The sequence below is a fragment of the Haliaeetus albicilla genome, chromosome 7, assembly GCF_947461875.1.
Source record: "Haliaeetus albicilla chromosome 7, bHalAlb1.1, whole genome shotgun sequence".
Classification (NCBI taxonomy): Eukaryota; Metazoa; Chordata; class Aves; order Accipitriformes; family Accipitridae; genus Haliaeetus; species Haliaeetus albicilla.
The window spans coordinates 450,736-478,185 of NC_091489.1; the positions used below are offsets into that span (position 1 = coordinate 450,736).

General features: G+C 37.0%; 1 protein-coding gene across 3 annotated transcripts; it reads left to right on the forward strand.

Annotated features, from left to right (window-relative positions):
- The first annotated feature begins 124 nt into the window (after window positions 1–124).
- Window positions 125–27,133, forward strand: BRCA1 (BRCA1 DNA repair associated). Of its 3 annotated transcripts, none has more exons than XM_069786235.1 (23): window positions 125–281; window positions 1,482–1,581; window positions 3,717–3,770; window positions 4,102–4,182; window positions 4,694–4,782; window positions 5,697–5,842; window positions 6,534–6,642; window positions 7,595–7,640; window positions 8,105–8,247; window positions 8,742–12,119; window positions 12,792–12,877; window positions 14,424–14,598; window positions 16,924–17,056; window positions 17,233–17,399; window positions 17,865–18,190; window positions 18,852–18,939; window positions 20,433–20,510; window positions 20,996–21,036; window positions 22,389–22,472; window positions 22,893–22,947; window positions 24,172–24,245; window positions 24,779–24,839; window positions 25,918–27,133. In XM_069786235.1, the coding sequence occupies exons 2-23, from the start codon at window positions 1,502–1,504 to the stop codon at window positions 26,019–26,021; spliced, it is 5,598 nt and encodes a 1,865-aa protein (XP_069642336.1). In that variant the 5' UTR covers window positions 125–281; window positions 1,482–1,501; the 3' UTR covers window positions 26,022–27,133. The 3 variants fall into 3 exon arrangements, with proteins under 3 accessions (XP_069642336.1, XP_069642337.1, XP_069642338.1); XM_069786236.1 differs by having other exon boundaries at window positions 6,537–6,642; XM_069786237.1 differs by lacking the exon at window positions 8,742–12,119 and having other exon boundaries at window positions 127–281.
- Window positions 27,134–27,450: the final 317 nt, after the last annotated feature.

Below are 27,450 nucleotides of genomic sequence, written 5' to 3' on the forward strand. Positions count from 1 at the left end.
TTTCCGAGGCCATACCGCAGCTCCCACAATGCATCGCGCCGTACGCAAATTAGATACGTGCGGCGACGTCACACGGCAGAGCCAATCAGCCATGCCCTTTCCTGCACCGCCCCGCCGTGGCAGGAGCGGGAGCGGCACGCGACTGGAAGGAGCTAATAAGAGGACGCGTCTCGGCCCACGTGCTGTGGCTGAGGTGTAGGATTGGCTGCTCAGGTGCGCCGTGTCCTGGCGTGGCGGAAAGGGCGCGAAATGCGATGCGGACGGGCGGCTCCTGAGGGCGGGTGAGTGGCTCTGGGCCGGGCGGCTGCGATTTGCCTTTGCTTTTGTCTTTGCTTCGGCAGCGTCCCGGTGGGCCGTAGCAGCGGCGACCGGCTCTCCCTGCAGCGGCGGGATGGTGGGGGTCGGGCAGCTGGAGCGCGGTGAGCTGGGTGCTGGGCCGCTTCGCTTCGGCCTGCTGATAGGCCTTGCTGCAGGGCCTGTCCCTGCTCCCGAGCTGCCGCCGCGTAAAGGTCAAGCGGTTTCTCCTTGCTTTCAGGATTTGCGGTACTTGCCGCGGTGTTATCAATTAATATGTATAATGTGATTGAAATAACTAGGGAGCTGTTAAAGTCCTGTGTACAGCCCCCATCAGTTAATATTTAAAATAGGGAAACAATAACTAGATGTGATTTGGGGTTTAGGAACTAACTACTAGATGATGGAGCTTTATGTCAGAGGCGGTAATGGATTGTGGTCTGGTCAATAAATCTTGAAGAACCACTTGGAACTGCCAAGATTAGGGAAGAAGTAGGTAAAAGGTAATCCCTACAGGGGGAGATTGTGACCACCGACTCATTGACCACCTACTCAAAAGAAGACAATGAAGGAAAAAGTCTGCGCACTAATTTACATGAGGGGTGAAGAAGAAAGAACCAATCATTGAAGAAAATAACAATGAATATGTATTAGTTAAGTGTATAAACGTGAGAATTTTTGAGACAAGGGTGTGCTGTCTTGAGACAGGCACCTATTCATGCGCATCAATTAAGTTAATTTGAAAATACCTTGACTTTGTGTGTTATTAGCTTGCACACCAGGTAAACGAACCCCGTTTGTGGGACAGCAGTAGGGTCTTGCCTGTGCTGGTTGGTGTAGGCAGTTCCCAGGGTCCTTTGCGTAAGCATGTCTGCTGTCTCCTTTACATGCTTTTCCACCTAGGAAGCTCCTTTTTTTTGCTGTTACGCTTGTGTGTGCCCTTGCTGAGTTTCTGCTGAATGTTACCTCTGTAAACCCTTTCAGTTTGCCTCTTTGACTGTGAGAGACTTGACAGGTTTTAACTGTAAACATTCAGAGTAAGAACTCCAATGCTGTAAAGCCTCACTCAAGAAATAGCAGCTAAATATTCGATGTTCAGCATGCTCCAGAAAAGCCATACGGGAGAAAACATAGTTATGAGATGCAACAGATCAGAAACAAAGCTGATTACTTTTTTTTTTCTGTAGAGTATTTTTGGATATGAAGGATGGCCTTCTCAGTGATTGCTATTGGAGATGTACAAAATGTGCTTTCAGCTATGCAGAAGAACTTGGAGTGCCCAATATGGTATGCCAGGAGAATAATGTGAACTCCGTATTAGTATAGTTAATGAGTCTTTTTGTTTTTCTCTCTCTCTTTTTTCCTTTTTTTTTTTCAAATGCTTTGTCAGTTCTATGGGTTATCAGAAAGCAAAAAGAATTCTGTTTTAAGGCTAAGTATACTGATGTTTTGTAAGGCTCAAGTGAGGAAGTGCAAGACAGAACCTGTGTTTTGCTCTTATGTTCTAGTAAATTTTGCTTTTCTATTACAACCTAAATGTGTCAGTCCTCTATCCAGTTAGGAAAAAAAAATGTAGCTGACTGGATTAGAGTATTGTTTGTAAAGCAGCTTGGATCTTTGTCTCTAAAAGGTAACTGAGGTCTGTAGTTCTTTAATACAAACAAATGCTGAAATAGCATAGATTCTAGTTAAAGCCTACATACCTAGAATGTCTGATGAGCCTTTGAAAGACTTTTGTTTCCATTGAACCAAACTTCTGAAGTTTATTTTGTCTATGGTGGCAAAAATTTTTAAATCCTTAAATTTCAAATCTATTTGGAAAGATTTTACTTTACTGCCATTGGAAAACCAAAATAATTTCTGCGTTGGTAATAACATCTATTACGAAGGCACAGAGCAGAAAGCATAGGATGTCTGTATCACTACGCAGAAAACTTGCATCCAAACTTTTCTGAAGAGGCAGCATGCTTTTTACTGAGGTATCACCATTGGATGGTTAGCTTGGTTAGTCATTGGCTTAACAAACAATGTTAAAAGAGCTAGAATAGAAACTGTTTCCTACATCTGCTGTTCTTTACTGCATGTGGAATGTGATGGAATAATTGAAATATCTCAGAAAGTAATTTTACACAGTCTCGTGCAGCTGATTGTTGGGAGGAAGCTGACTTCAACATGGAATGGAGATTTTTTTTTTAATGTTTACTTTTTTTCGTATGTGTGCATTAAAGATCATGGAAGTATGTACTGTTTAGGTTAAATAGCAAGACGCATTGTGAATGGCAGTTCAAAACCAGGATTTTAATGCACCTAGCAGTTTTGTTCGTAATTATTAACTGGGCAGAAGTCTGTGAATATGGTGAGGTTGGGCCTGTCTCACTTTATTTCCATATGTGACACTAAGGCATAAAGGTATAATCTTACTTTTGTATTATGGCAAATCAAAATGTTAAAACATACCAAAATATGAATGAATGATACTGGGGAATGAATAATGCATGCAAAAGTAATGCTGAGGCTGCTTTTGGCTCTTGGTGTATATTTTGCTATAGGCACAAGTTAGACTGTTCCACAGTAATAGCGTTATATTTGGTTTGGCTGTTTTCATCCAAGTTATGTTGTTTAATTGGAATTCTTATTTAAACTTTTTTACATACTACTAGGTTCTAGACAGAACACGGTCATGGGGAGTCTTCCTTATATACATACACGGTCTATGAAACTCATGAAACCTTTCCTACATAACTAGGGTTTGTAACAAAATGTATGCCTAAATTAGAGCAGTATTTTTAAATTATTTTTTGTTTGTTTGGTTTTAGTATGTGTTCAAGGTAGATTATTTTTAAGGTATAGTTGAACAAGTGAATTGGTTAGAGGTTTTCTGAAAGCCCTAGTATCAAGTTAAATGTTAATTTTCACACTGCTAGACAGGAATGGGATTAGAATAGAAAACCGGGGGGGGGGGGGGGCAGAGAAATAACTTCAGTATTTATTTGTGTTGACACATCTGTGCATTTGGTTTATACAAACATAATAAGAGTCCAGTGGGCTCCTGAACCCAACAGAACTACACTGTCCTTTATTCTTGTCACAGGAGGTCAGCATTGAAAAAGAAGACATTAGCGTTCTAACACCCAAGTTTCCTGCAACTGGCATTTCCAAAAAATGCTGTCTTTTTGCCAGAGGCAGACAAAGATTGTGAAGAGTTAGTAGATATAGATAGATAGATAGATATATCACATAATGACAGTATTTGTTAATGTACCTGGTTCTCAAATGAAAAATAGTCAAATGTGTCCTCCTCTTCCTGACCAAGATTTTTTTTTTTAAGTTCAGAAAAGTGACTATTTCTGAATCTTATTTTGTTGTTCCCATTTTATATGTAACTTCTGTGTTCTTGTTTTCCTTCATTTTTCTTTTTGTAGCTTGGATGTGGTAGAAGAGCCGGTTTCAACAAAATGTGATCACATATTCTGCAGGTAGGTTTGAAAACTTGTAATTGCAATGCTTAGTCAATCTGTTCTTATTCTCCATGTATACTTGTTTTCTTTAGTGCTAATGATGTATACTCTGTTTTGATAACTTAATGTGTAGCTATTTTAGGGGGAAAATCAATTCTGAATAAGAAATAAATGCAGTTTCACAGATGTGTCAAAGGGGATTGATTAATTCATTGTAACATCAGAACAAGAATACAGGTATTCAGCTTGATAATGAAGGATTTCTACTAAGTGGTGCATGCCTAGGCTCGATTTCAAAGAAAATAAAATCCTCCCTTTTGTTACCGTCGTAATTATTCTTTTTCCCTAGGTTCTGCATGTTCAAACTTCTCAGCAAAAAGAAAAAAGGGCTGATACAGTGTCCTCTGTGTAAGACTGAAGTTACCAAGAGGTAATGCATCTTTGCAAGTGGACTTGAGGATGAGAAGTTTGAACTCTTAAGGAAAAGCTAATCATTGTCTTAAAAATGTCTTAGCAGAAGACAGAAATAAACAGGAAAAGGTGGTTATTAAGTAAACTGTCAGTTTCTAAAGCAGTAACTCTTTAGTGCCTTACCTCAATATTAATTTTTTTCAAGTGATTGCAGATGAAGACACCATTCTTAGCAAATGTTTGTGCTATCAAGTACAGACTGTATTATTGTTCAGTCATTACACTAGTTTCTCTGTGCTAAACCTATGTAGGGAAAAATATGAAATTTTCACTTTGTGGTAGTTTTAATTCCCGTAGTAATGGTTGTTTTGGGGAATTGTGGTGTTATTCCTTGGCAACAATTTCTCATTGTCTCATCTTCCGCTTTGGAGTTCTACTCCTTTATTTGTTCAGCCTAAATTCTAGGAAAATTATTAATAATTGACCCATACGTTTGTCTTAAAACAACTCATGTGGTGATGTTATTTCAGAAGTCTGAAAGAAAATTCCAGATTTAAGCAACTAATTGAGGGATTGTTGGAAACTATCCATGCATTTGAGCTTGACACTGGAGTAAAGTGTAAGTGTTGTGAATGTATACCCCCAGGGGTTTTTAAATAAGGTTTTGGCATTTGTATCATAATTATTTGCAGGGTATCTCATTTACTGTGCTGTACTCAATATGGGAAGAATTATAAAAAAATTTTTCTTGGATGTAGAAGCATAAGTTCCATTAAGTTCCCAAGGTTTTCCTACAATAACCTCTTGAACAGTCTTAAGGGTTTTTACTGTGCATTTGATGACTCCAGCCAATCTTATTTTCAGTTCCTGAAATACAGCTGAATGTGTACCAAATAATATTTAATCTATAACTGTGTGGCAAAGCCCTGCTCTTGATTATGCCCAACCTTGCAGCTTTAACTTCTTAGTCTAAGAGCCTGAATTAGCAAGTGCTGTAACAGTGTATGTTAACTTGTCCCATTCAGGTATATCCTTTTGGAATCCAAATTTATCCTTACTAGTACTCAGTGTCTTGTAAAGGGTATTGGCAAGTCAGGCAAATGCTTGTTTATATTTTGGGAAACAAGATGTTGTTGTGGGTGGGTGGGTGGTGGTTTGTGCATTTTGTTTTGGTTTTTTTTTTCTTAATATATTGTGCTATAAAAAACTAGACTTTCTTTTCAAATTCTTTTCAACTTGTTCAGTCATTTTAAAATCACTAGTATTGGATCCTGTTCTTGCTAGATTATCTATATAAGCAAAATTGGTTGGGAAAATTAGTTGGCAAGATCAAGATTTTACTTAATATTTGAAAAGTACTCAAAGAACAATCAGACTAATAATCCAATTGGATTTCTTTCTTTGATAATTGTATTTTAGCTGGATATGTGCCAGTTGCATAGGGTCTATGCAAGGCTATTAATGTATAATACCTGCTGTTGTGCTCAGTGTAAGAACATGTTTTTGCTTTTATTTCCTGTTGACATTTTTCAGTTTTAAACAGTCATCACTTTCCTAAAACATCCACAGAAGCCAATGCTGCTGAGTTCCTGTGTAAAGAAAGTTCTGTCATCCAAAGTAAGGGCTTCAGAAACAGGAAAAAAAGTGCTAAAGAAAATGGACAAGAAAACTGCACCTTGGTATTGTTTTTTTCCCCAATTTGTTTTTGTGGATAGTTTAGTGTTTTATTTGAAATGTGTATACATGCATATACATAAATGAATGGAATAGGAGATTTTGGTTTTCTTTCAGATCACTGTTTGACTTGAATATTATTCCAGACAAGGACATCTAAATATTTTTGTCTTCCTAACCTACTTTAAAAAGTTGTTTGTGTAAAATGACCTGAACTTAAAGATAATGTTGGTATAATCTGTTACTGAAACTAGGATCGAAAGCTTTTTTGTACTGCTTGTTTAATGAGGCTGTCTAACTATTGGTAGGCTTCTTACTTTTATAGTGATAAGACCATAAATCTGTTTTAAGAATTCTTAAGACATTACCAAACTTAAGGTGATTGCTGTGTGTATGAGATTGCTCATGGTACGTTGTTTCTTGTCTCATCTGCTTGATGCTGAATAGAAATTTACGTAAGATCAAACTGTTAAAGATTTGAGCTGTTAAATGCATGATAATTGTTTCTATTAACACATTCTATTACTGATATCAGTATGATAAATTACATGTATTGGTTTTTTGTATAGAGGCTGCCAATTTAAATACTTAGTTCAGATGTATCAGCCCACCTTGCTGTAGTTCAAATAATTACTATTTATTTTTTTGAAATAGCCTACTGTTATAAATAACTATTCCTTTCTATTCTCCTGTCAGCAGGAAGCTAATGTGAATACACAGCTTGCAGATACCAGGGTCAAAAGGCGTCCCCTAAGAAACAAAACCCAGAAATGTGACTCTGAAAAAGGGATTTATATAGAGTTTGGTAAGATCGGTTGCCCGTGCTAGTTGAGCTTACGTATAAAGCTTGCAAAGTAATAAGGTTGATGAAGTTCAAAGTCTTTATAAACACTAATTTCTCCTTAACACCCAAAATGAGAACAAAGGGACAAATGATAGACAATTCCAAGTTGGTAAATCAAAGGGTTTTTTACATAATTTATTATATTGTAGGAAGTAATGCTGCTGTAGTAAACATTTAAGGTTCAGTGTACAAGATCCAAAGAAGAGAAGATTCTTACAGGTGTGAAAAAAAGTTATAGTTGTTGTAACTATGATAACTACTGTTTTCTAAAGAATGTTAAGCCTTGTTACCAGTGCTTGAGGGTCTAGCTAATAACTAGAGATAAGAATGAATTCTAATTGAGAAAAGAATATTTCATTTCTGTCTATCTTAGCTTTTCAGAACTTCCTTATTATCTGCTGCTGACTGCTGCAAGAAACAAGATAGATGCTGTGCGTAGTTTATTTTCTCCCTGTTCCTTCAAGAAAGGAATTGCTTCTTTTAACAGATAGTGTTTGTTGCCTTTTTTTTCCCTTACTGTTTCTTCCAAGATCAATCAAAGGATCTGAGACAGATATTGAAATATATTGCTCTGACTTCCAGTTCAAAATTCTAAATACTAGCATCTGTTTCATGTATAAATTTAGAAATTGGAAACTAAGTCTTAGTTAATTAACTCTTAGTAGCTCTCTGTTACCAGTCACTGTATTTAAACAGAATTTTATGCTGGAGCTATGTAGATATTTATATATAGAAATCCTTATAATTAGTTAAAATACTGCACAACTGAACTTGATTTCATCTGATAAAAGTTGAAAGCATCTACCTCTAGAAAGAACTAAGCATGCATGCTGCTGTGATAATAAACACTGAATCTGGCAAGTCATCTTTCTCTGAATCATTTCAACCAGAGTAACAGCTGATTTGTCTTTAGGCTCTGATTCATCTGAAGAGCTTTTTAAACAGGCAAGCAATACAGGGTAAGTAAAGGTGATTAAGGAATTCATATTTTCTAAAGACAATAGTTCAGTATTCTCATTCCTATGTTTTAGTTTCTTAGCATAGGACTGATAGAATTCTGCAAGCTGACAAGTGATTTTCAATTTCGAGGGCATCAGGGTAGAATGGGTAGCTGACTCCCATCAGTTTGTCATATAATATGCTTTAAAGCCGTTTTCTAAACGTTTTGTTGCTTACACAGACATTAGATCTTAAAGAGAAAAGCATCTACTATGCTTTAGAAAGTAAATGTTAAATTCAGGAATGTGGGAGGGGATCTTTTAAAGGAATGGCCTGAAACTCTGAAGGGATCTAGTTGTGAGTGCCAATCATGCAGCCTGACTTCTCCAAAAACTATTTTGGAGAGCAAAAAGGGAAAATTAAGTATCATCTTCTGTCTATTGTGGTTTTCTCTGTAATGAAAGTAGATTTCCCTTCCCAACAGGTTAGAAGACAAAGAAGCACTTCAGATTTCATCTCAAGAAAAGCCAGAAGAACTTAAGAGTGCTGAGAAGGGGAACGAATATTCTTGCAATACACAGCTTGACAAGCTGGCTGCTAAAGAAATAATTCTACCAAATGTCATAGGTGTGTTTGTTATTTTGGTGACAAAAACGATTAAGCTTGAAAGAAAGACAAGAAGTTAACAATTTGATTTGACATGATTAACTATGTATACTTGCAGTCTTGTATGTTGTAGTTTTGTTGATGCCTACAGCTAGTGACAGTATAATACAAGACTGTACCTGTAGACTATTTAAAATGTAGGTATTCTGTGCACAGGAACAGAAGGGAAAAAAAGTAAATTTATCAACGTGCAAAACTTAATCTATTCTACATAAGCCATATTATCCTTTTTAATACAAGTTGAGAGCATTGTCTGGTAATTCATGTAAGAAGTTGGATGAACGTATGTCATATGTAATTTGATCTTTCTCTAGAAGGATATTTGTGCAGTGTAATATTCTGTCTGGGGGGGAAATAAGAACAGTTCTTTTAAAACAAAGTAGCCATGAAGCTTGTCATTGTTCTTGTGTGTGTAAAATAGGGCTCAATAATTTATAATACCTATAAATCTTCAGGTGAAAGCGATTTCTCGAAAGAAGGCTTGAGCAAGAAAAGCACTCGGAGCATCACTGAATATGCCAAACCTGGCCAAGTGAATACGACTGAATACCAGAGTTCTCCTTTAAGTGTTCTTGCTGTAGACCTACTCACAGAGCAGTCTGACAGAATAGGTAATGCCAGTCCCTTAAGGAATGGGGACACATCTTTCTTTAAGAACACAGAAGAAATGGATGCAGAGCAAACTCAGTGCAATAGTAAAAGCAAAGAGTTTGACTTAAAAGATAGCTCAGAGAGCAGGTTGGATAAAAGCAAGGGAATAGGTATTGTTGTACAAAGTGTGGAAGCTGTGGAAATGTATGAACCTGAGAATGATTCTTTCCATGAACAAGAAATTCCTCTGGAGAAACTGCTTCAGCCAGGGACGCTTCACTGTTCTACCCTGAATCAAGTCTCTAGGAAGAGACTGAGGCGAAGCATTCAGAAAGTCAATGAATGGTTTTCAAAAAGCAACGACATTCTGTCTTCCAGTTCTTCGCAGGATGATTCTGCTGGAGCAACTGATATTTCAGGTGAAGGAGACAAATATTTATCAGATAAAGATTCCTGTATTTCAGAAAAGACTGACCCTATGGTAGATTCCATGGAAATTGCAGTGGTTGAAGGAAACCAGAGATGGTCAAAACAAACAGCAGATAGCATCAAAGACAAAATATTTGGGAAAACATACAAGAGAGACAGGAAGTCAAATCCCCCTGTTAGCTTGAGAGACATTTTACCTACTACAAAAAAGGAAGATACAGCTGCTGATAAGTGCTTGAATAACTCCAGCAAAGATGGACTGAAACGAAAAAGGAAGACTGTCCATGTCCTGCAACCTGAGGATTTCATCAAGAAAAAAGATATAGAAGAGGCAAATGGGTGCCCTCAAAGTGTTAACTGGTGCCTTGAAGACACTGAAAAGAAAAGATGTGATGAAAGTTCTGCTGTTAATGAGAATCGCCTCTCTGAGAATAGAGAGGATAATACACTCACAGAACTTGAGGAAGGAGGAGGATCTACATGGAAAAAAGCTATTGAAAAGGTGACTGGCAAGCACAGTGATGAGGAGCTAGAACGGAATAATTGTGATCAGAAAAGCACTAAAAAAAGAAGTTCTGCAGCAAAAAGGTGCAGGCGTTCTACTAGAACCATGTGTACTCTACAGTTAGTGGATAGAAACTCTGTTTCCCCTGATCCAGCTGAGCCACAGATTGATAGCTATCCAAGCAGCGAAGAGCCAAGGAGAGTTGATTCTCAGCAAAGACAAGTCAGGCGCAGCAGGAGGCTTCAATTACTTTCTGAAGAAATGACAAAAGAAACAGGAAAAGGAGTAGTAATTAAGGGAGCAAGAAAGTATGACAGTGACCATGAAGGGTCTTTCTTTGGAGTCCAAAGGAATGTGTTGGTTCACACTTCGGAATGCCAAGACTTGTGTGAGCCCCAGGATACATTGAGTTACAAGCCACTCGCTAATCTGAAGGGTGGTGATCTGGAAGGACAGGAAATACAGATTAGTCTAAAGAATTCATCTGACACTGCAGAAACTGGAAAAAGTCTCTTCAATCCTACATCTTCATGTCAGCATTCAAACTGTAGTTCCTTTGCACCTGATGCAGTTTCTCAAGAAGGTGAAATACTAGGTAGCCCTTTCCTCCTGCAGTCTCCTTCAATGGCTGTTGTGCAAACTGCTTCCCACCTGGCTGAAGAGATGACTGAATCATGTACTACATTTCCATGGGATAGTGCACATGATAAACAAAATGTTCCAGGGAACTTTAGAACTGAAAAATTGCCAATGGCTAAAAATGTTTCAGAATTGACCAAGGAAGCTGAAGATAGCGAGTTAGATACACAGTATCTGCGAAATATATTTAGGCATTCAAAACGCGTATCATTTAGCCTTTATCCTACTTCGATGAAGGTGTGTGCAGTAGAAGATGCTGCTTCTGAAACTTTAAAGAGATCATGTGCTGATCAGGTAGAAAATAAGCATAGAAAATATTTAAAAACAGAAAACTTGCAAGAAGAGAAAACTGCTGAAAGCTTGAGTAGGGTTTGTGAGAAAGAGAAGCTTAAGACCTATGAATCTGCTTGTGTTAGTCCTGTGACTTGCTTTGTCAGCAACACGGAATGTATGCAGACAGGGGAACATAAAGATGATGTTTCACAGGTTGCAAATCAAGGGAATCTGACACCACTAAGAATGGATACTGCTAGGACCGAAGACAAAAACAGATCGCAAAAAGGAGAGCAGGGAAATGGAAAGGCACTGTCAACTGACACAGGGATAGAAGATGAGTTGAGACAGAATCCAATCAAAAGTAATAGAAGCCAAAGTGATCAGGATAATACAGAAGAGCACATTTTCAGAAGAATGAATTTAAACACAGTTGATGAAATACGCTTCAGTTCAGAAAGCAATCAAGCAGGAAAGGCCAAAGGTGTTGATGGAAAAGGACCAGTACTACATCTTCAGTCCAGGTCAATGATTTGTCCTGCAACTTGTCAGCAAAGGCCTGCTGAATTCAGCTGTGAAGTCATTGGGAAAAAAGGTAGCAAAAGAGAAAGAAAACAAGTAAAGGGGAATGAAGAACAAACAACCCAAACCACTAGCACAGTGATGCCTGAGTGTTTAGTTACAGAGTCTCTAGAAGAACCTCTTAAAGGGAATAGTGATTTTGCAGGTTTGTCTGAAACCCCTGATGGCTTACTGTGCTTTGATGATGATATTGAAGAGAACAGCAGCTTTTCTGAAACTGATAGGAGAGAGAGATCTGCTGTGTTTGTAAAAAGAAGTGACAATGTGCTGGTAAAAGAACTACACAATAGAAATGTTAGTTCTAAGCCAAGATCTCAATGTATTCAAAGACCTCGAAGAAGAGCGCAGAAACTGCAGTCTTCAGATGAAGAATCTAGTGAGGATGAAGATTTCCCGTGTTTTCAGACATTAATATTTGGCAAATCAGTAAGCACACCTTTGCAGATCAGTAAGCAAGTGACATCTGTGGTAGAGTCTTCAGTAAGTCCCATCACATTGCCTCTCAGTGGAAGTCATGATGACAATAATATGCAGAAAATGCCTGAAGCCGCCCTAAGTAATAGGTGTGTTTCACCAAGCCAGGAGTCGGAATGCTCAGTCAACTTATTTTCTTCCCAGTCCAACGTGTCTGAAGAATCAGTTGATGGAGCACAAGAGCTGAAGAAACCTTCAATACAAGTTCATACATCCAAACAAGTGAGCAATGTGAATGAGAGTAAAGAAGCTTTTCAGAGTTGTAATGGAGGGCTGAAGATAAACAAAACTAACTTTAAAGATGAATGCCAAGAAGACCCAAACATGGGAGCAAACCTAGGTACAAACCAAGATTTTTATCTCTGCGGTTGTGTTTGTAATGTCATTGCATCTAGGTTTTTGGTGTTTGCATGGGAACTTTGTTCTGTATTTAGGTGGTGTTTGGTCTTTTAAAACAGTATATCGGCTCTAAACAATCAAACAAAAACCCTACGTGGTTTATTTCCTAAAAATTAAGTTCTTCCAGTATTCTCTGTTCAGAGCAAAAATGAATAGACTGGGCACTGGAGGCAAGACTGAGTCTGTCTGATGGGAATTAATTTTTGAGTGAAATGCTAGCTTTCTTACTGCAATGTGATACTTGCATTTATCAGCAAAATTTCATAAAGCCTACCTAAGCTCTTTCGCCAGATGAAATGTTTGTTGCAATGGGATGTAGAATTCTGTAGTGCTTGTTTTGACCTTTTTATGGCTTTCATAAATATTTAGGACTCTTTCATCACTATTGAAACACTTTGAGTTCTATTTACTTTGCCATATGTGTGACAGAGTATTCTTCAAAGTGTTCACTAAAAGTAGATCTGTGCTTCTAACTCGTGTTTTCAAAACTTGTCACTTTATCATTATAGTTAACAGTTGACTGAAAGGTCTGTGTGGTAAGAGATTATGGATGATCTTTGGTTTTGTTTGGTTTGGTTTTTTTAACTAACTCAGATTTTCTTCCACCTTCAAGGTGAAGCATCTGGATATGACAGTGAAACAAGTAATGTAGAAGATTCATGTGGACCATTCTCTCAGGGTGAAATCCTTACTACACAGGTGAGTGAGTTTATGCACTAAATTCTAAAATTAGCTGCATTCTAGGATATAAGCAAGTACATGAAAGCTGTGAAGTCAGCGTAGTGGGAAACTGCTTTAATCATAATTCTTTGTGTCACTAGATTACTTCTAAGAGCATAATTAATGAAGAATTGTAGAACTGCTTCTATGCCATTATTTGTCCAACTTTGTCTTCCATGGTAACATCACATTCTAATGGCCATAACTTGTTATGTGGTGTTGATTACAGTGCTTAACTGTGGAATATGCTAGTTAACAAATCTCCACACTTGACCAGTGCTGGAAACCTCAGCTTCCTGTATTTAAAAGCTTTATTGATAGGAATTTATAATGATTGGTGGTTAGGATTGCTACATTATGATATTTAGAAGCATGGAGACTTGCCTTCTAAGCAGAAAGTTGAAATCAAATCATTCCATATTAGAATATTATAGATACAACACCCAACAGGCAGTGTCCAATGAAAGGTACGTCTAGCACAGTACGTTTTCTCTACTATTTTCTGATTACTGCTTAATGGCCTGACTTTATGTATTGGGTGATTGGCGTGGGGGGGGGTTCAGTTGGGGGTTTGGGGGTTTGTTTTGTCGGGGGGGGGGGAATGTCCTCTAATTTCAAGGTAGGTCTTATGCCAAATCTCTCTCTTCAGGATTAACAGCCCTTTAGGTTTTAATGTACGTCAAGACTGAAATGTGGTCAACTGGCAGGACATTGCACGCTGATGTAGCTTCACTGATAGAGATTCTAGGATATACCTGGATTGAATGGAATAGTGGCAATATGGATTGGTGGGGAGTTCTTTGGTTTGTTATGTGGTGGGGGTTTTCCGTTTCGTTGGGTTTTTTTAATTGATTCAGTAACAAGGAAGTTCCACATGGTGCCAGTGCTAGAGCTACAAATGTAGTATTCAGTGCTGTGTAGACTGCTTTATCCTGTATGGTGAAGGTTTTTGGTTTTTAAAAGGATCCTTTGAAGCCCTGAGCTCTTCTTACAAGGAGGTGTATATGGCATGTTTTTAGTAGAGGGTATTGTAATTTTTGAGAGAGAAAGTAAGGAAGAGTAGGATGAAATATTTTATTCCTTTTAAAAAGTCTTTGGGGCTTTCAGTAATGGTGGAAAGTGCAGAGACTCAATACTTGATGTTCATTATTAAATTTTAAATTAAGTGGCTAATGCAAACTAACGCAGTTGGGACAAAATTACTTTTAAGGAAATCTGTGCAGAAGTTAGGGGGTTTTGTTTGTTTGTTTTTCCTGACTGACTAAACTCTGGTGAGCCATCTAAACTGAAATAATTTGAACAGCAAAATGACTGTGCGGTTGTTTTGGGTTTTTTTGCTTTTAACATAGTATGTGTGCATCATTTGTTAATAGTAAAAGCACCACAGTCACCTTTTGAACACATGGTAAAAAAATGATTCAAAATAATTTTGCGCTCTCTAATTTTCAAGCGTTTGTCAAAGAAATTAATCTTACTGTTTAAAACTGAGTTTGCTAATGTTGGCCCAACTGTGTATCCTTTGCAGCAGAAGAATGCTATGCAAAATAACCTTAAAAAACTTCAGCAAGAAATGGCTGTACTTGAAGCAGTGCTAAAGCAGCATGGAAGTCAGGACTGTATGTTTTTACCTATCCATAGGGAACTGCCACGTTCCAGTAATGAAGGAACACTTGAAATGGAACAAATGAGACAAGAAAGAGGTAAATAGTAATGAAAACCTTTCCCAGCTTTCTTAGGAACAGTTGTGTGACTATTACTAGTCCTTTTTCCCTCTACCACAAATTATAGTGTTAATTTAAAATGGATACGTTAGCAGAATTTTACCTAAATTCAGCTGTTCAGTGAGATATACATGCTTTATTTATAACTTGGCTACTACACTTAGTCTCAAAAACTCCTGTTACATATCTGTGTGAGATTACATGATGTGATTGTATAAATGGTGTGAGTAGGCCTTGTGGCTTGGTAGTACTAATCCATGTTGCTGTTCTGTCAGTTCTAGTTGTACTCTTGTTTTCTTTCACTGGAATGAGTAAGGGACTGGGAGAGTGGCTGAATGCCCAAAAGGACTTGGCCTCTAGTGCTGTGGTAGAAATTGTCCTTTAGCATATCAAGGAACAAGACAGAAATTAGGTTGGGTATGTATTGGCTGTCAAAAGTAATACAGTATAGGTCAGGGTGCTGATCGGCAAAGAAGAGGAGAATACCTATAGTGGTGTGTAAATCCCCTGAGTGGGACGTGAATGTAGAGTTCCTAGCTGTAGAGTGCACAAGGCAATAAATAAATAGTGAAGAATATTTTAGTAATTGCCAAAGGCTTATTGTATATTGAGGATAAAGTGAGATGCTGCCAGCTATGTAAGTAATAGTGAAACGGCTTTATTTAAGGTTTTTCTTTAAGGCAAGGCAGATGCTGAGATTACTGTTCTGACAACCTGTCTGCAACAGAGCATAGAGCATTCTTTGAACAAAGCCTACAGTAAGTCCAGATGTTCATTCTTGAACTTCTCAGTGTTCTAGAAAGGCACCCAATGCTGATTACATCCAAAGATGTAATGCTTTCTGAACTCTTAGATAAATTGTACCAGTGCTTTATTATCCTACTTGCTGCTAAAAATTTATTTCTAATTCTGTTGTCTTACTTCAGTCAGTTATCTTTATTTTCTGAGGGCAGCTAGAATAACTTAACATCCTGAAATTCGAAGTTATCTAGTGTCTTATTATGCCTTTACTTGTGTATGGTTTTCACTGTGGAGTCTTTTCTGTCTAAATTCAAAGGCTTTCATCGCTGCTGTGGGTGTTAGTCAAATATCACAAAATGATCTGTAGATTGCTTTTAAATCTCCTGAATGATGGCATTGTACAGTGTGAGGTATGGACCTTTAGATTAACCTCTATCTTAAAAAAAAGTACAAAAAATGTGAAGTTTGTCAGCCAATATGGTGCATCTACACCAATACGTCTTCTGCTTGTGTGTTAGTTTTTGTTGTCAAGAGTGTAGTCTGCATCAGGAAGCTCCTTTGTGGAGAAAAGAGAGCTAAGAAAAGAAAAGTGAAGAGGTTGAGCCTTTGAAAGGTACGCAGTAGTTTGTTCAATTGATTCAAAAATCTGATGTAACAGCATCTTTCCCTGCTGTGGCTGCTGCTTTGATACCTGGATTCCTGACAGGAAAGTAGGGCCATTTGTTGTTGAAGAAACTCACTGTGATCCTCTTCTGATTTTGTGTTACTCATTTAACAGCTGCACTGTGTTTTCAGCCTTCCCTCTATCTCATCTTTTGGACATCTTGAGCCATTGAAACATTAACAGTATACTTAATACCAAGAGACTGGTTACAATCCATGCTTAGTTAACAAAGCTGGTTGAATTGCATGGCATTCAACCTTACTACAGTTTGAGAATATTTCATAGGGAAGGCTTTGGAATGTGACATTTCTAAGCATAGTAGGCCAAATTCGCAAGATTAACTACAAATAGACTGCTTGAAGATTAAGTCAGCAAATCAATGATTAGTTTCCTTCAGATGGGAAATTACTTAAAATAATTTCATTAATACAATGCATGTTTACGTTGTTATGCTAGAATATGGATTTCTGACTCATGAAAACTTAAACTGATTAGAATTATTGATGGTTTGATTAAAAATTACAAGCATCTAGCTGTCAAATAAATGCCTCTCTACTGCTTGTGAACAGAGATATGGTAATGTGTTGAAGGGATTCATAAACAAATTGCACTAAATAGTGTAAATTTGCCTTCAGCACATTTTACATCCTACTTTTTCCACCTAATACACAGCTGACATGTTAGTTTTGTGGATGATTTAATATGTGAAATAAAATGTAGTTGTTAGCCATGTTTCAGATGGCTTACTATTTTGTGTAGATTTCTGTTTTGGGACACTTGCCTCTCTAAAGTGTATCTGGATTGAGATTTTGGAGTATGCTTGACTTCTTACCAGAAGAATCAATTAAGAACAGTTGCTTTTATTTTGCTTGTTTAAGAATTATTTTTCTTTATTGAAGGGGCAGAGTCAACCTCAGAAGGAAATTTGGAAAATCATAAATGCAGCAGTTCAAAGGGATTTTCAGCCAATGATTTCCATACTATGCCAAGTGATTCTCTCAACAGTAAAATCAAGGAGTTAGAAAAAGAAAGGTAAATTTGTTTTGTTTTGTTTTACTTTTATTTCTAATCTTGTATTAAAAAAAATAAAAAGTCTTGAAATAAACACCTCTCAGCTTTTGAGCAGTTATGATAGCTTAGCTATTGCTACATGGTTCTGATACTTAGAAGAGTAAGAAAGGTATTAAAACCGATTTCCCTCTCTCAAGGTGTCCAGAATTGTTGCTTCCATCTTCTAAATCCTGTTTGTTAAAGAGACCAGATTTGGAGAAAGCCCTTCAGTGTGACAGTATTCTGAAGAACAAAGCTCCTTCTGAAAAGACAAAACCTGTGCAGGAAGCAGTACAAAAATATAGTCAGTGTCAGCTTGAAGCAGGTAACATCTAAGAGGGATCCAACATATTTTGATTTCTGCTTTTTTCATGTTTTTACATACCAGCAAGATACAACTCTTTCTTGTAAATAATGATTTTAATTTATATATTCCTGGTCAATTTAAAAAGATGTTAATTCTTGTTTGGTTGGGTTTGTTTGGTAGCCCAACATATAGCTGCCCATCAGGATGGAGTTGGACAACATTTTGACAGTAATGGGAGTTATTACCTGTCTTACATATAAATTGGTACTTCCTGACAGATACGCTACTAAAATTTTCACCGGTATTCTGGTGTCTCAGGTATAGATTATGAAAAAGTAATGATAGAGGCAAAGATAAAGTAATAAACAAATAAGGAGAGGAAGTGACTGCAGCATTTAAACTTAAAAGGTAGAGAAACAGTCTTCCACCATGACTACAAGAAGGATGAAATTGTTTCAAGGAGTAATTTCTCTTTTCCTTCAGAAAACACAGATGAACAGAAATCTGGGACCAGGCTAAACAGTGTATCTGTCTTACCAAATCTCTCTGGAAATGTGACCAGGAGTCCAAATAGTGCTTCCTCCTCAATAAGGCTTCTTAACCCTCAAACTGCAGAAGTCACAAATAGTTCTGTTGTAGTTCAGAACGCTAATAAAAGCTGTGCTCAAGAATGTAAATCGAAGAGGAGTGTGTGTTTTCCTACATCTGTTCTGCACAATGCAGCTGGGAAAGAAAATACTACAAGTCCAGTTGTGACTAACAGGAAAGAAATGTCTGTTGTGGCTTCAGGTCTAAATCAAAGTGAACATGTAAGTATATTTCAGAAGTTTTAGAGATCACTTGTTAATTGTTCTGATTACCACTATAGTCCTCAACATAGAGAGATCTAAGTGTCCTGGAAACCAGTCTTACAGGAATGGCAGATTAGTAATAAAGCAACTCGGTCAAACTTTTTCACTCCTGAAGATATGAAGAATGCTGCCTGTAAACAGCACTAAAGCTTAGTGAAGTTTGAACTTTTTAAATGACTGCCTACTGTCTAGGGGAAAAACACATTATTCCAAAGCAAGAGGACTTTATTTCTAGAAAGCCTTGGGGATTGGAGGGGTGGGGGCTGTTTGGTTTGTTGGTTCCCTTAATGTTCTCAGATGCTGCTGCTTTACCCAAATTCTGATCCATAGTGAGGATTTCTGTAATTAATCAATTCTGAATTGCTAATAAGCCTGTTTCTATGATCCATTTCCAGGATGATATGGGTTTTGGTTTATAAACTACTGACCAAGAGCTCTTGTTTACTTTAGCCTGTTGAATGGTGCCAAAATTATTGACTTTTAAGGAAATGTATATTCTGCATGCCAAAACAAATAAAACCATTACTTTGAAGTAACTATCTTATGTTATACTGCTATAAATTGGAGTTGTTGGGGTTTTTTAATCTGCTAGCTGTTAATTTTCTTAACTACTTTTCAGTTGATGGTCCAGAAGTTTGTGAGAAAAACTCGGAGCACTTTATCTAATCACATTACTGAAGGAACAACCCATGTCATAATGAAAACAGGTTTGTGGGGAGCTATGTGAACAAATCCTATATTTACACACTGTATAGAATTTTAACTCTAGGCTAACCAACAAGCAGACAGTTCAGCAATAAATTTTAGTAAGTCTGAGGAGAAGGTATTAATTGTTTTCTTCTCTATCATAATTTTTTAGTTTAAACTTGGGAATCTCATTCTATTTCACAGAATCAGAGTGAGGGTATGTTTTGTTTTGTTGTGTGATTTGAATTTAATGTTACTTAATTTTTTTTTTTTTCCTCCAGCTGTTTGGTCACAATTTTGAGGTGCTTACAGCACATTAACATGAAGTAGTTCAGAATCAACCAAAAAGAAAGCATGATGGTCCCTAAAGAAATGGGATACAGACATTCTGGAAATAAGATGCTGTTTTGGTTTCCTAATTCCTTGTGGGGATTATAAGTGCTGTTTCATTCTAAATTTTTGAAGGAAACTTGTCTTTAATAGAAAACTGGAAGTGGGACTTAACTGTATGTATAACTGATGGTAGTTGATAGTGAAGGCATGCTTCCATAGGAACAAAGCAGCCCTACCATTTCATCGTAACTATTATTTGCGTGCTTAATTAAGGTACTTAAATTAGGCTTTGCTCTTTGGTAGACCTCAGGAATCCCATTATTAAAAGCTTGAAGGAACTTTATAGAAACTTCAATACAATACTACAGTTTCAAATTTGACAAATGTATTCTGAAACAGATGTCATTATATTGACTTCAGAAAAGTGTAACGTTAATCAGTAAAATTAAGTTATTATATTGCTGTGTCTAGGCATATGTTATATTTAGGCTCTCTACTGAACCCACCACCTAGTTTTTTAACCAACATTTTCTTAAAAAGCAAAGTATTTTAAGCCAAATCTGGGTGTGGCTATGCTATATACTATGCTTGCATTTTGCTTCATGGAAGCACTTCTAGCTGGCTCATGTTTGGATACAATCTATCACATAAGCCTTTCTTGCTTTTGAAAACCAACATAGAAAAGGAGCCAGAAAACCTTGTTACTCCAAATCTATGGACTCAATTTTTGCCTTTTTCTTCAGGAAGTGTATCATAGACACCATGGCCATATGTTTTTAGAGAGGTAGATTGTTCTGTCTTCATACAAAATACAGATAGGACAACCTGCCTTCAGAAGTTATGCCTGTTCTGGTAGAGTAGAAGATGATCTTAAATGACTAGTCACTTAAAAGTTTATGCCAACATTAGGCACTAAATCCTACTGCTAGTGTCCTCTGTCTTGACTAGTATTCATGCTTTTTCTTGCCTCTCTACTGAATAACTAAAAAAGGGTTCAGAAGCTGTACAGTGATTAGTTTCTGCTCATTTCCTTCAGTTTAGTAGAATCACGACACTAGAATTTCAGAACCTTTCTATAGATGGTCTTGATATTTTGCTGCTGCAGAGCTGCCGATAACCTGAGCTGTTTTTTTCACTAGCGGCAAAACTGGAAGAGATCTTATTCTTGTTTGCTCTGCAGATAAGGAGCTGGTGTGTGAACGGACACTGAAGTACTTTCTGGGTATTGCAGGAAGCAAATGGGTAGTTAGTTATCAGTGTAAGTATAACTTGGTTTGGAGCTAAATGGTTTCTGCCCTTCTACCACAAATGTACTCTTCATTTGTTTCAGTAAAAAAAAAAAAAAATCTCTATGTCTTGGCATCTGATGTCTTGCAGAGTTTCTTCTAAATACTTTAAAATAAATTTAAAAATTCCAAACAAACAGCAATATCAAGCTTCTTTCACTTCTGAATACTTCTCCTGCTTTCAAATAACCACATTGGATTGTTCCCTACCCTGACAAAAGCCTTTTCTCCTTCTTAATTTAAATCTGTGAGATGCATGGCATCAGTTAGTGCAAAATTAATATTATTTATAAAAGGTAAAAAAAATTCTTTAAGTTATTTCAGGCATCATACCATATTCAGTTTCCCTTAATACAAATACCTTCAATTTAACATAGCAATGAAGTCAGACTATTGGCAGCAGAAGAACAATTTTGCTGGATAAAATGACTTGTCCTGTTCTGATCTTTTTGTTTAGGGGTAATTCAGTCCTTTAAAGAAGGAAGGATACTGGATGAGGTAGGTTTTTTTATCTTAAGAGTGAAATGTCAAATGTGTAAGGAGTGCTGTTATGTCGATAGACCTATTAGTAACCTCAGATATCGTCTAAGCATTTAATATATGGAAATATGGCACTGAAAACTGGGATTCTAGTTTTACCAAATGCTAGGACCAAAAGCCACACCTAGGCTATATGTATTCATTGTTATTGAAGGCATAAAGGGGCCCTATTGTTTTTTGGAACAAGTTATAGGCATACTTTTTTCTAAGTGTTCCTACTGATATTGATGGATTACAGCATAGAGGAAAAGGTCTGTTGTTTGCTTATGGAAATAACATTGGAACATAGCTATATTCATAGTTTTGTTTTTAAACTTTAGAATAGCCAACTACTGAAAACTTGTGCCAGCATTTACTACCTTTCCTAGTAGAAATGGCTTATTTGATATGACCCTGATTTAGGTGGATTTTTGTATTCCTGGGTAGTAGTTGGAGTTTCATTCTCTAGTACAGTTTTTTGGAGAATGTCACATTAGTGACACAGTATGGGTTTCATGTATCTAATGAGCAGAAATGCCCACTTCCTGGTATGAAATCCATGTGCCCTTTTGTCAAGCTAAGGGTGAAGAAGAAAAATCTTACCCCTTCCTAGGGCCTTTTGGGGGCTATTAAAGGCTCTCCCATGCTTGGGGTGAAAGGGGGAAGTTGCTACAGAATTGACTGGGAATGCTAGAATATGGGACAGCTGTTAACATTGTCATACGCTCTCACATTGCTTTAAGCAAGGAGAAGAGCCTCCAATTATAATGAAAACCAAAATTTTTTTTCAAGTAAACTGAAAATATGCAGCTGTTCTTCATACTCTTGTAGCAGGTTAGACTGCATGGAAGTTTTTGAGAGGTTTCAATAAAGTATTGGAGAAATGGGAGTTTGAGTCGGATGTAGGCCTGAAATTATCAAATGCAGCACTGTATTTGTTACTAATCTATATACTAAGTGAATGCCTTGAAATAAAACAAATGTTGAAGATCTAGAGGTTATGTACTGATAATTAATTTCTATCAAATGAGACTTTACTGATAAGTTAATTACAGACTTGGAGTGTGCCCCTCCTTTTATACAGTTTCCTAGATTACTATACAGTCTGACTATAATTTGTTTCTTTAAAAATTATCTGATGCTGCAGGGGTTTCATTACTGCTTTCCATAATTTTTCTTGAAAAGTCTTTTAATTCATTTTCTGCACACACTTAATTGTAAGGTTTCCAGTTTTGAAATCTGACAACTTCTTCCTGTTCTGGTGCAGAACTCTGACCAGGAAAGCGTTCTCATTCTCTAACTTCTGATTGCTTGTTATTGTTATGTTGCAGGAGAACTTTGAAGTTAGAGGAGATGTAATCAATGGGAGAAACCACCAAGGTCCTAAGAGGGCTAGACAGTCTCTGACTGAAAAGGTATGAGCACATCAGGGCTGAAAATCCTGTCCTGCTGTGACTGTTTCAGATATGTTGCTATGCTAGCTGAACATCTGGAACTTCTTCCAATTTCTCTGCTGTTCTATATATACAGAGTTTTACAAATTAAGCATTTTTATACATGAAAGGTGAGCTCTGTCAGCAGCGGAGCAGATATGCTCAAGTGACTCACTATGCTTAGAGTGAATGCTATCTTTTTATAACATCGGTATAGGATAGCACAGGGTTGCAGGTTTTTTATGATATTCTTTTCTTTTGTAGGTTACAAAGAGCTTCAGATATACTTTGAAACAGTGATAGCTTGATAACCAGTCTTAGAAGTGCAATGAAACCGGCATATTAAGTATTGTCCTTTAAAGACACTGTACGTACTCTGTTAATATGTTCCTTGTTTTTCAGATCTTTAAAGGTTTTGAGATCTGTTGCTATGGACCTTTCACTGATATGACTACAGGTGTGTCATTTTAGTGGAATTAAATGAACTCTTAGCATAAAAAAAAAATATTTGGAGGGGGATTGTGTGTGTTCACCAGAGTTTTACATTTGACCTCTTCTTGGATACTCTTGTACCTCTTTTACTCTGAAACTTTCAAAATACCTACATGAGGTATAGTGTAGGTAAAGAACTTTATCCATTTATATCTCTAGATAGAATGGAAGCGGTGTTCTATTTGGATATCCTCAGAGAACTGCTCTGGCAATTTTGCTGCATTTCAGAACAGGCCTTTTATCTAGTTTATCTCTGATTCTCTAGCAATGAAGGAAAAGCATTAATATGCTGTCTGGTAATTGCTTTAGATGCTACTGAACACTTGTATTTGAGCATTTTTTTCTTCTGTCTTAGTAAACAGTTCCTAAGTATCATTTTTCTAGCAATTGACACATCCTCAGTGTAATCTTCTCTCTCTAGCAGCAGATGTTAAAAGTGAAACACACAACAAAGCCAGAAGTTTATATACAAAGAAAGAGCTGGGCAGGATAGCTTCTTTTTGTTAGTTTAAAATTGATTAAAGTATAGTAGATGTTTTGAAAATTTAAGCTACAATTTTTCTACTTAAAATATTTGTACCTCTGTTCCCATTTTTGTGGCTTATGCAGCAGGTACTTTCTGATTTGTCTGATATAACTTTATTTTTGACTCGGTGAAATATCTTCATGTCTCTTGACATTTACATTAATTACTACAGAGGATGCAGTGCTTTCACCTGCTGCAGTGAATCATCAATTATTGCTCTTACACTTACTTATGGCTCTTAGACTTACTTACCTACTTCACTATCAATTTAACAAATTGGTGGAAATTAAATACTTTGGTTACTTTTGTTAATGAGAGATAATCACAGTTCTAACTTCTGATATGTAATTTTAATTTTGTGTCTTACATGCTTATAAGAGGAAATAAATTGTTAGTGACTTTAAGTTTTGGGTGTGTGGTGCTTTGCTTTTTCAGAGGTTTTTTGTTTTGTTTAGTCCTGACTAGAGGGTGAAGGAAGAGAGTGAGTTGATGTTCCTCAGCAGGCTAGAAAGTGAAAGGACTTATTCTTTACTAAGGCTTACATTTCTTTCAAATTAGGATAGTTTATATCTTGGAACAAACACATGAGGACTCAGGGAACAGTATCAGTTTCAATGTGATATAAAATATTGAAGTAATAGACTGTTTATTGCATTTCTTCAGAACATCTAGAATGGATGGTGGAGCTTTGTGGTGCCTCTGTCGTGAAGCAACTTCATCTGTTCACACACGCAACAGTAAGTGTTAATGAACGTTACACTTAACATAGTGAATGGTCTATAGTTATGTGATACACAGCATGTTGAAAGATTATATGGCCTTCATGGGCTTGTCAAAGACTGATGCATACAGGTATGTTAGAGAACTGTCTGCACAGTAATGATGCTAAACTGCATGGTAACAGTTCTTGTGTTCTAGGCTCTGGCCACTCTGTATTAGAAGACAGGCTAACTTGTAGTGGAAAACTGATCAGAGTACTTTATGCAAGCCAGATAGCTAATCTCTCTTGAAATCAGCACTGAGCCTCACTTGCCAGTGCAAAAAAGCCTTTAGTGCTTTAACTTAGTCACAGCATTCCTGGAGAGAGATCATAGAAAAATCTTAGGAGCTAATGTCTTTCTCCCTCTATTACCACTTCTTAAAGTCCTCCTGGAAGTGATGCACTGAAGCAGAGTTAGCCCAGTTATCACTCTCTGCAGGTAGGTGTGAGAGTGATTTAGTGACAGACAGATAACAGTAGTATTTTTATTTTCTTATCTTGAAATCCTAGAATTCTACTGCTGTTGTGGTTGTGCAGCCAGATGCTTGGATGGAAAACACTGATTATAGAGGTAAAACGACACACAGTCATGGACTGGTTTATGGTACACATTGAGTGTCTCTATCACCTCAGCCCTTTTAATAGTTAAGTATCAGGGAGGTTTGTAGAAGAATGGAAATAAAATCCTACTGCATCTGGAAATGGAGGTATGTCTTGGAAGAAAAATCTGGGTGGACAAAGTATATTATCTCAAAAATCAGCAACAGAGTCGTAAAAGGTAGTCTGGCATGCAAATCCTATTCTTGGCTTAGTTGTCCTGCGTATCATCAGCTTTACAGAAACTTTTCTGATTGGAGATAGTTTCTAAAAGGTGGGAAAGCATGCCCTTGGAGGATTAGTAAAATCTAGGAGAAAGCCTCAGATGGGACAAGATTTTCTTGGTCTGGAAAGGATATCTAGCTACAAAGCATTAAACTGATATAGTTTTGCAATTTTTTTTACTTTTTTACTTTTTTTTTTTAATCAAAATGCTCCAGAGAAACCATGAGACTTTGGTGCAAGTGTTCCAGACTAACATACTTTTAAATGAGATAGTGGGAGTTAAGGGATGAATGGGAGCTAGTTAGGCTACAGTGGAGTTCAACAAAAAAATGGAGCAGGAGGATGATGTAAAAACAGCCGTTTCCACGGCACTGGGAAAATGAGAAAATAAAGAAAAAGATTCTGAAATGGTGAAGAACAGTCTGGCAGCACTTCAGTAATTTTCTGTTGCTTCTCTCTTAATGAGACTCATTGCTTGTCACATACTCAGTATGCCTGAGCAGACAGGAACTGAGGCTCTGTCACCGAGGTCCTAAATTAAAAGATAACACTGCACTCCTTGCTTTTAGTGTTTATTCTATGGTGTTCAAAACTTCCTGCCTGACCATTTGCCAAACAGCTATTCTTTTTGGAGCAGCAATATTACCTGCATTGTTAAAAGGAGTAGTAGTGCCACATTGCTGTTTTTAGACTCTTGGTTTTTATCAAGGCCTTTAAAATGTCAAAGATAAAGCAAATAGCTTAATCTCAGAGACATCAGTAAGATCACCTTAAGCTTGCTTTGACTCATTGATAACAATTTTATCACTTGTGTCTTTGTCTTACAGCAATCCAGCAACAGAGCAATGTTACCATGGTGACTCGAGAGTGGGTATTAGACAGTGTTGCTTGCTATGAGTGCCAGGAGTTTGATGCTTACCTTGTGTCCTAAGGGTGATCTGCAGTTCTTTTTCCATTGCTCAGAAATTCTCATCAGTGCTTATGGTTTAGTAATTATTTTAAGGACCAAGAATTTTAAGTCGCTTATGCAGAGATTATGTGCATGTAGTGTTCTTGCTCAGAGTAAACTAACTACATTTTTATTAACAATAAAGTTACTTAAACAACATTACCATATAAAGATGGAATTACCCACTGTTCTTTAAAGATTAACATTTCTAATTTCAAAATAGTCCTTTAAATTAATGTAAAACAAATTTTAAAAGTTAAAGTGTAGAACGTGGCCTCCTCAGAGAAATGGTGATGTATTATTTACAATTGCAGCCAGTTCCTGTTTATATACTTGACAGTTTGGAGACATTCATTTAAAAGAGTAATATTGGGCTCAGGGCTTGAATCAAAAATGTATTTGCACTCCTGAGCAACCTCCATATTTTCATTTTGCATAAATACATACCCTGAATAAGGGTGTATACCAATACAATGGAGTATTATTTTGTGATGACTAATGCATCAGCCTGGTTAATCTTAGGCCATGGATTATAGTTGTGTTGAAAACTATACAAGCAGTTCTCCTGTTGTATATCAAAATGCCAGCTTGCCGTAACCAAGAATATTATCCACAAGTACAATCCCTGAAAAGCCAACACTTGATTCTCAACATAAACCAATCCTTAAAACCACAAGCCTATACCAATGTTGTGTCAGTCTTCTTTCTGAGAAGTGTATGTGGCACTATATGAAGATATAAAAAACAGATGCACTTTAGTATCCCAGTGACCTATAATAAGCCCTATAAGAATCTGCTTCTAATAGTCCCTGCCTGCAAAATGAGACTGCAAAGAAAATAAATTTCTTTTTATGGAAGAAAATATTTTGCTTGTTTCTGTTGCCAAGCAATTCAACTTCATAAATAATTTTGTACTTTCAGAGCAGAAAGAGAACCTGTTTTCATAAAGTTATCGTTTAAAAAAAATTGTAGCTAAGTTCAGAGGATTGGTCAGTGCTCAGATGCTGCTAGGTTTTTCTTGGAAAGTTATAGAAAGTATGTTTATAAATATTGGAATGCTCAAAGGAAATAAAATTATTTTGGCAAGCATTTTACTTAATTGTTTAGCTCTTCTTAAGTGAATCGGTCACTCAGTCTCTGCATTGAGGTGTATGTGAAAAAATATCTGAAGTCCAGCCTCCTGGAATGAGGGAAGGGAGTGGAGACTTACTGGAGGAGGTCAAAAATGTAAATTAGAATTTCAGAGCTGGAATCAGAATTGTAATTTCCATCAACCTGAGAAGCAAATGTGTTATCAAGTGTCTTGCATTTGCCAAGTGGAGACAAATGTAGTCTAACGAGGCATTGCTACTGGTAGTGTAAGTGCTGGAAGGATTTGCTCAGTTGACATACATTACTGTTTTCTTCTATG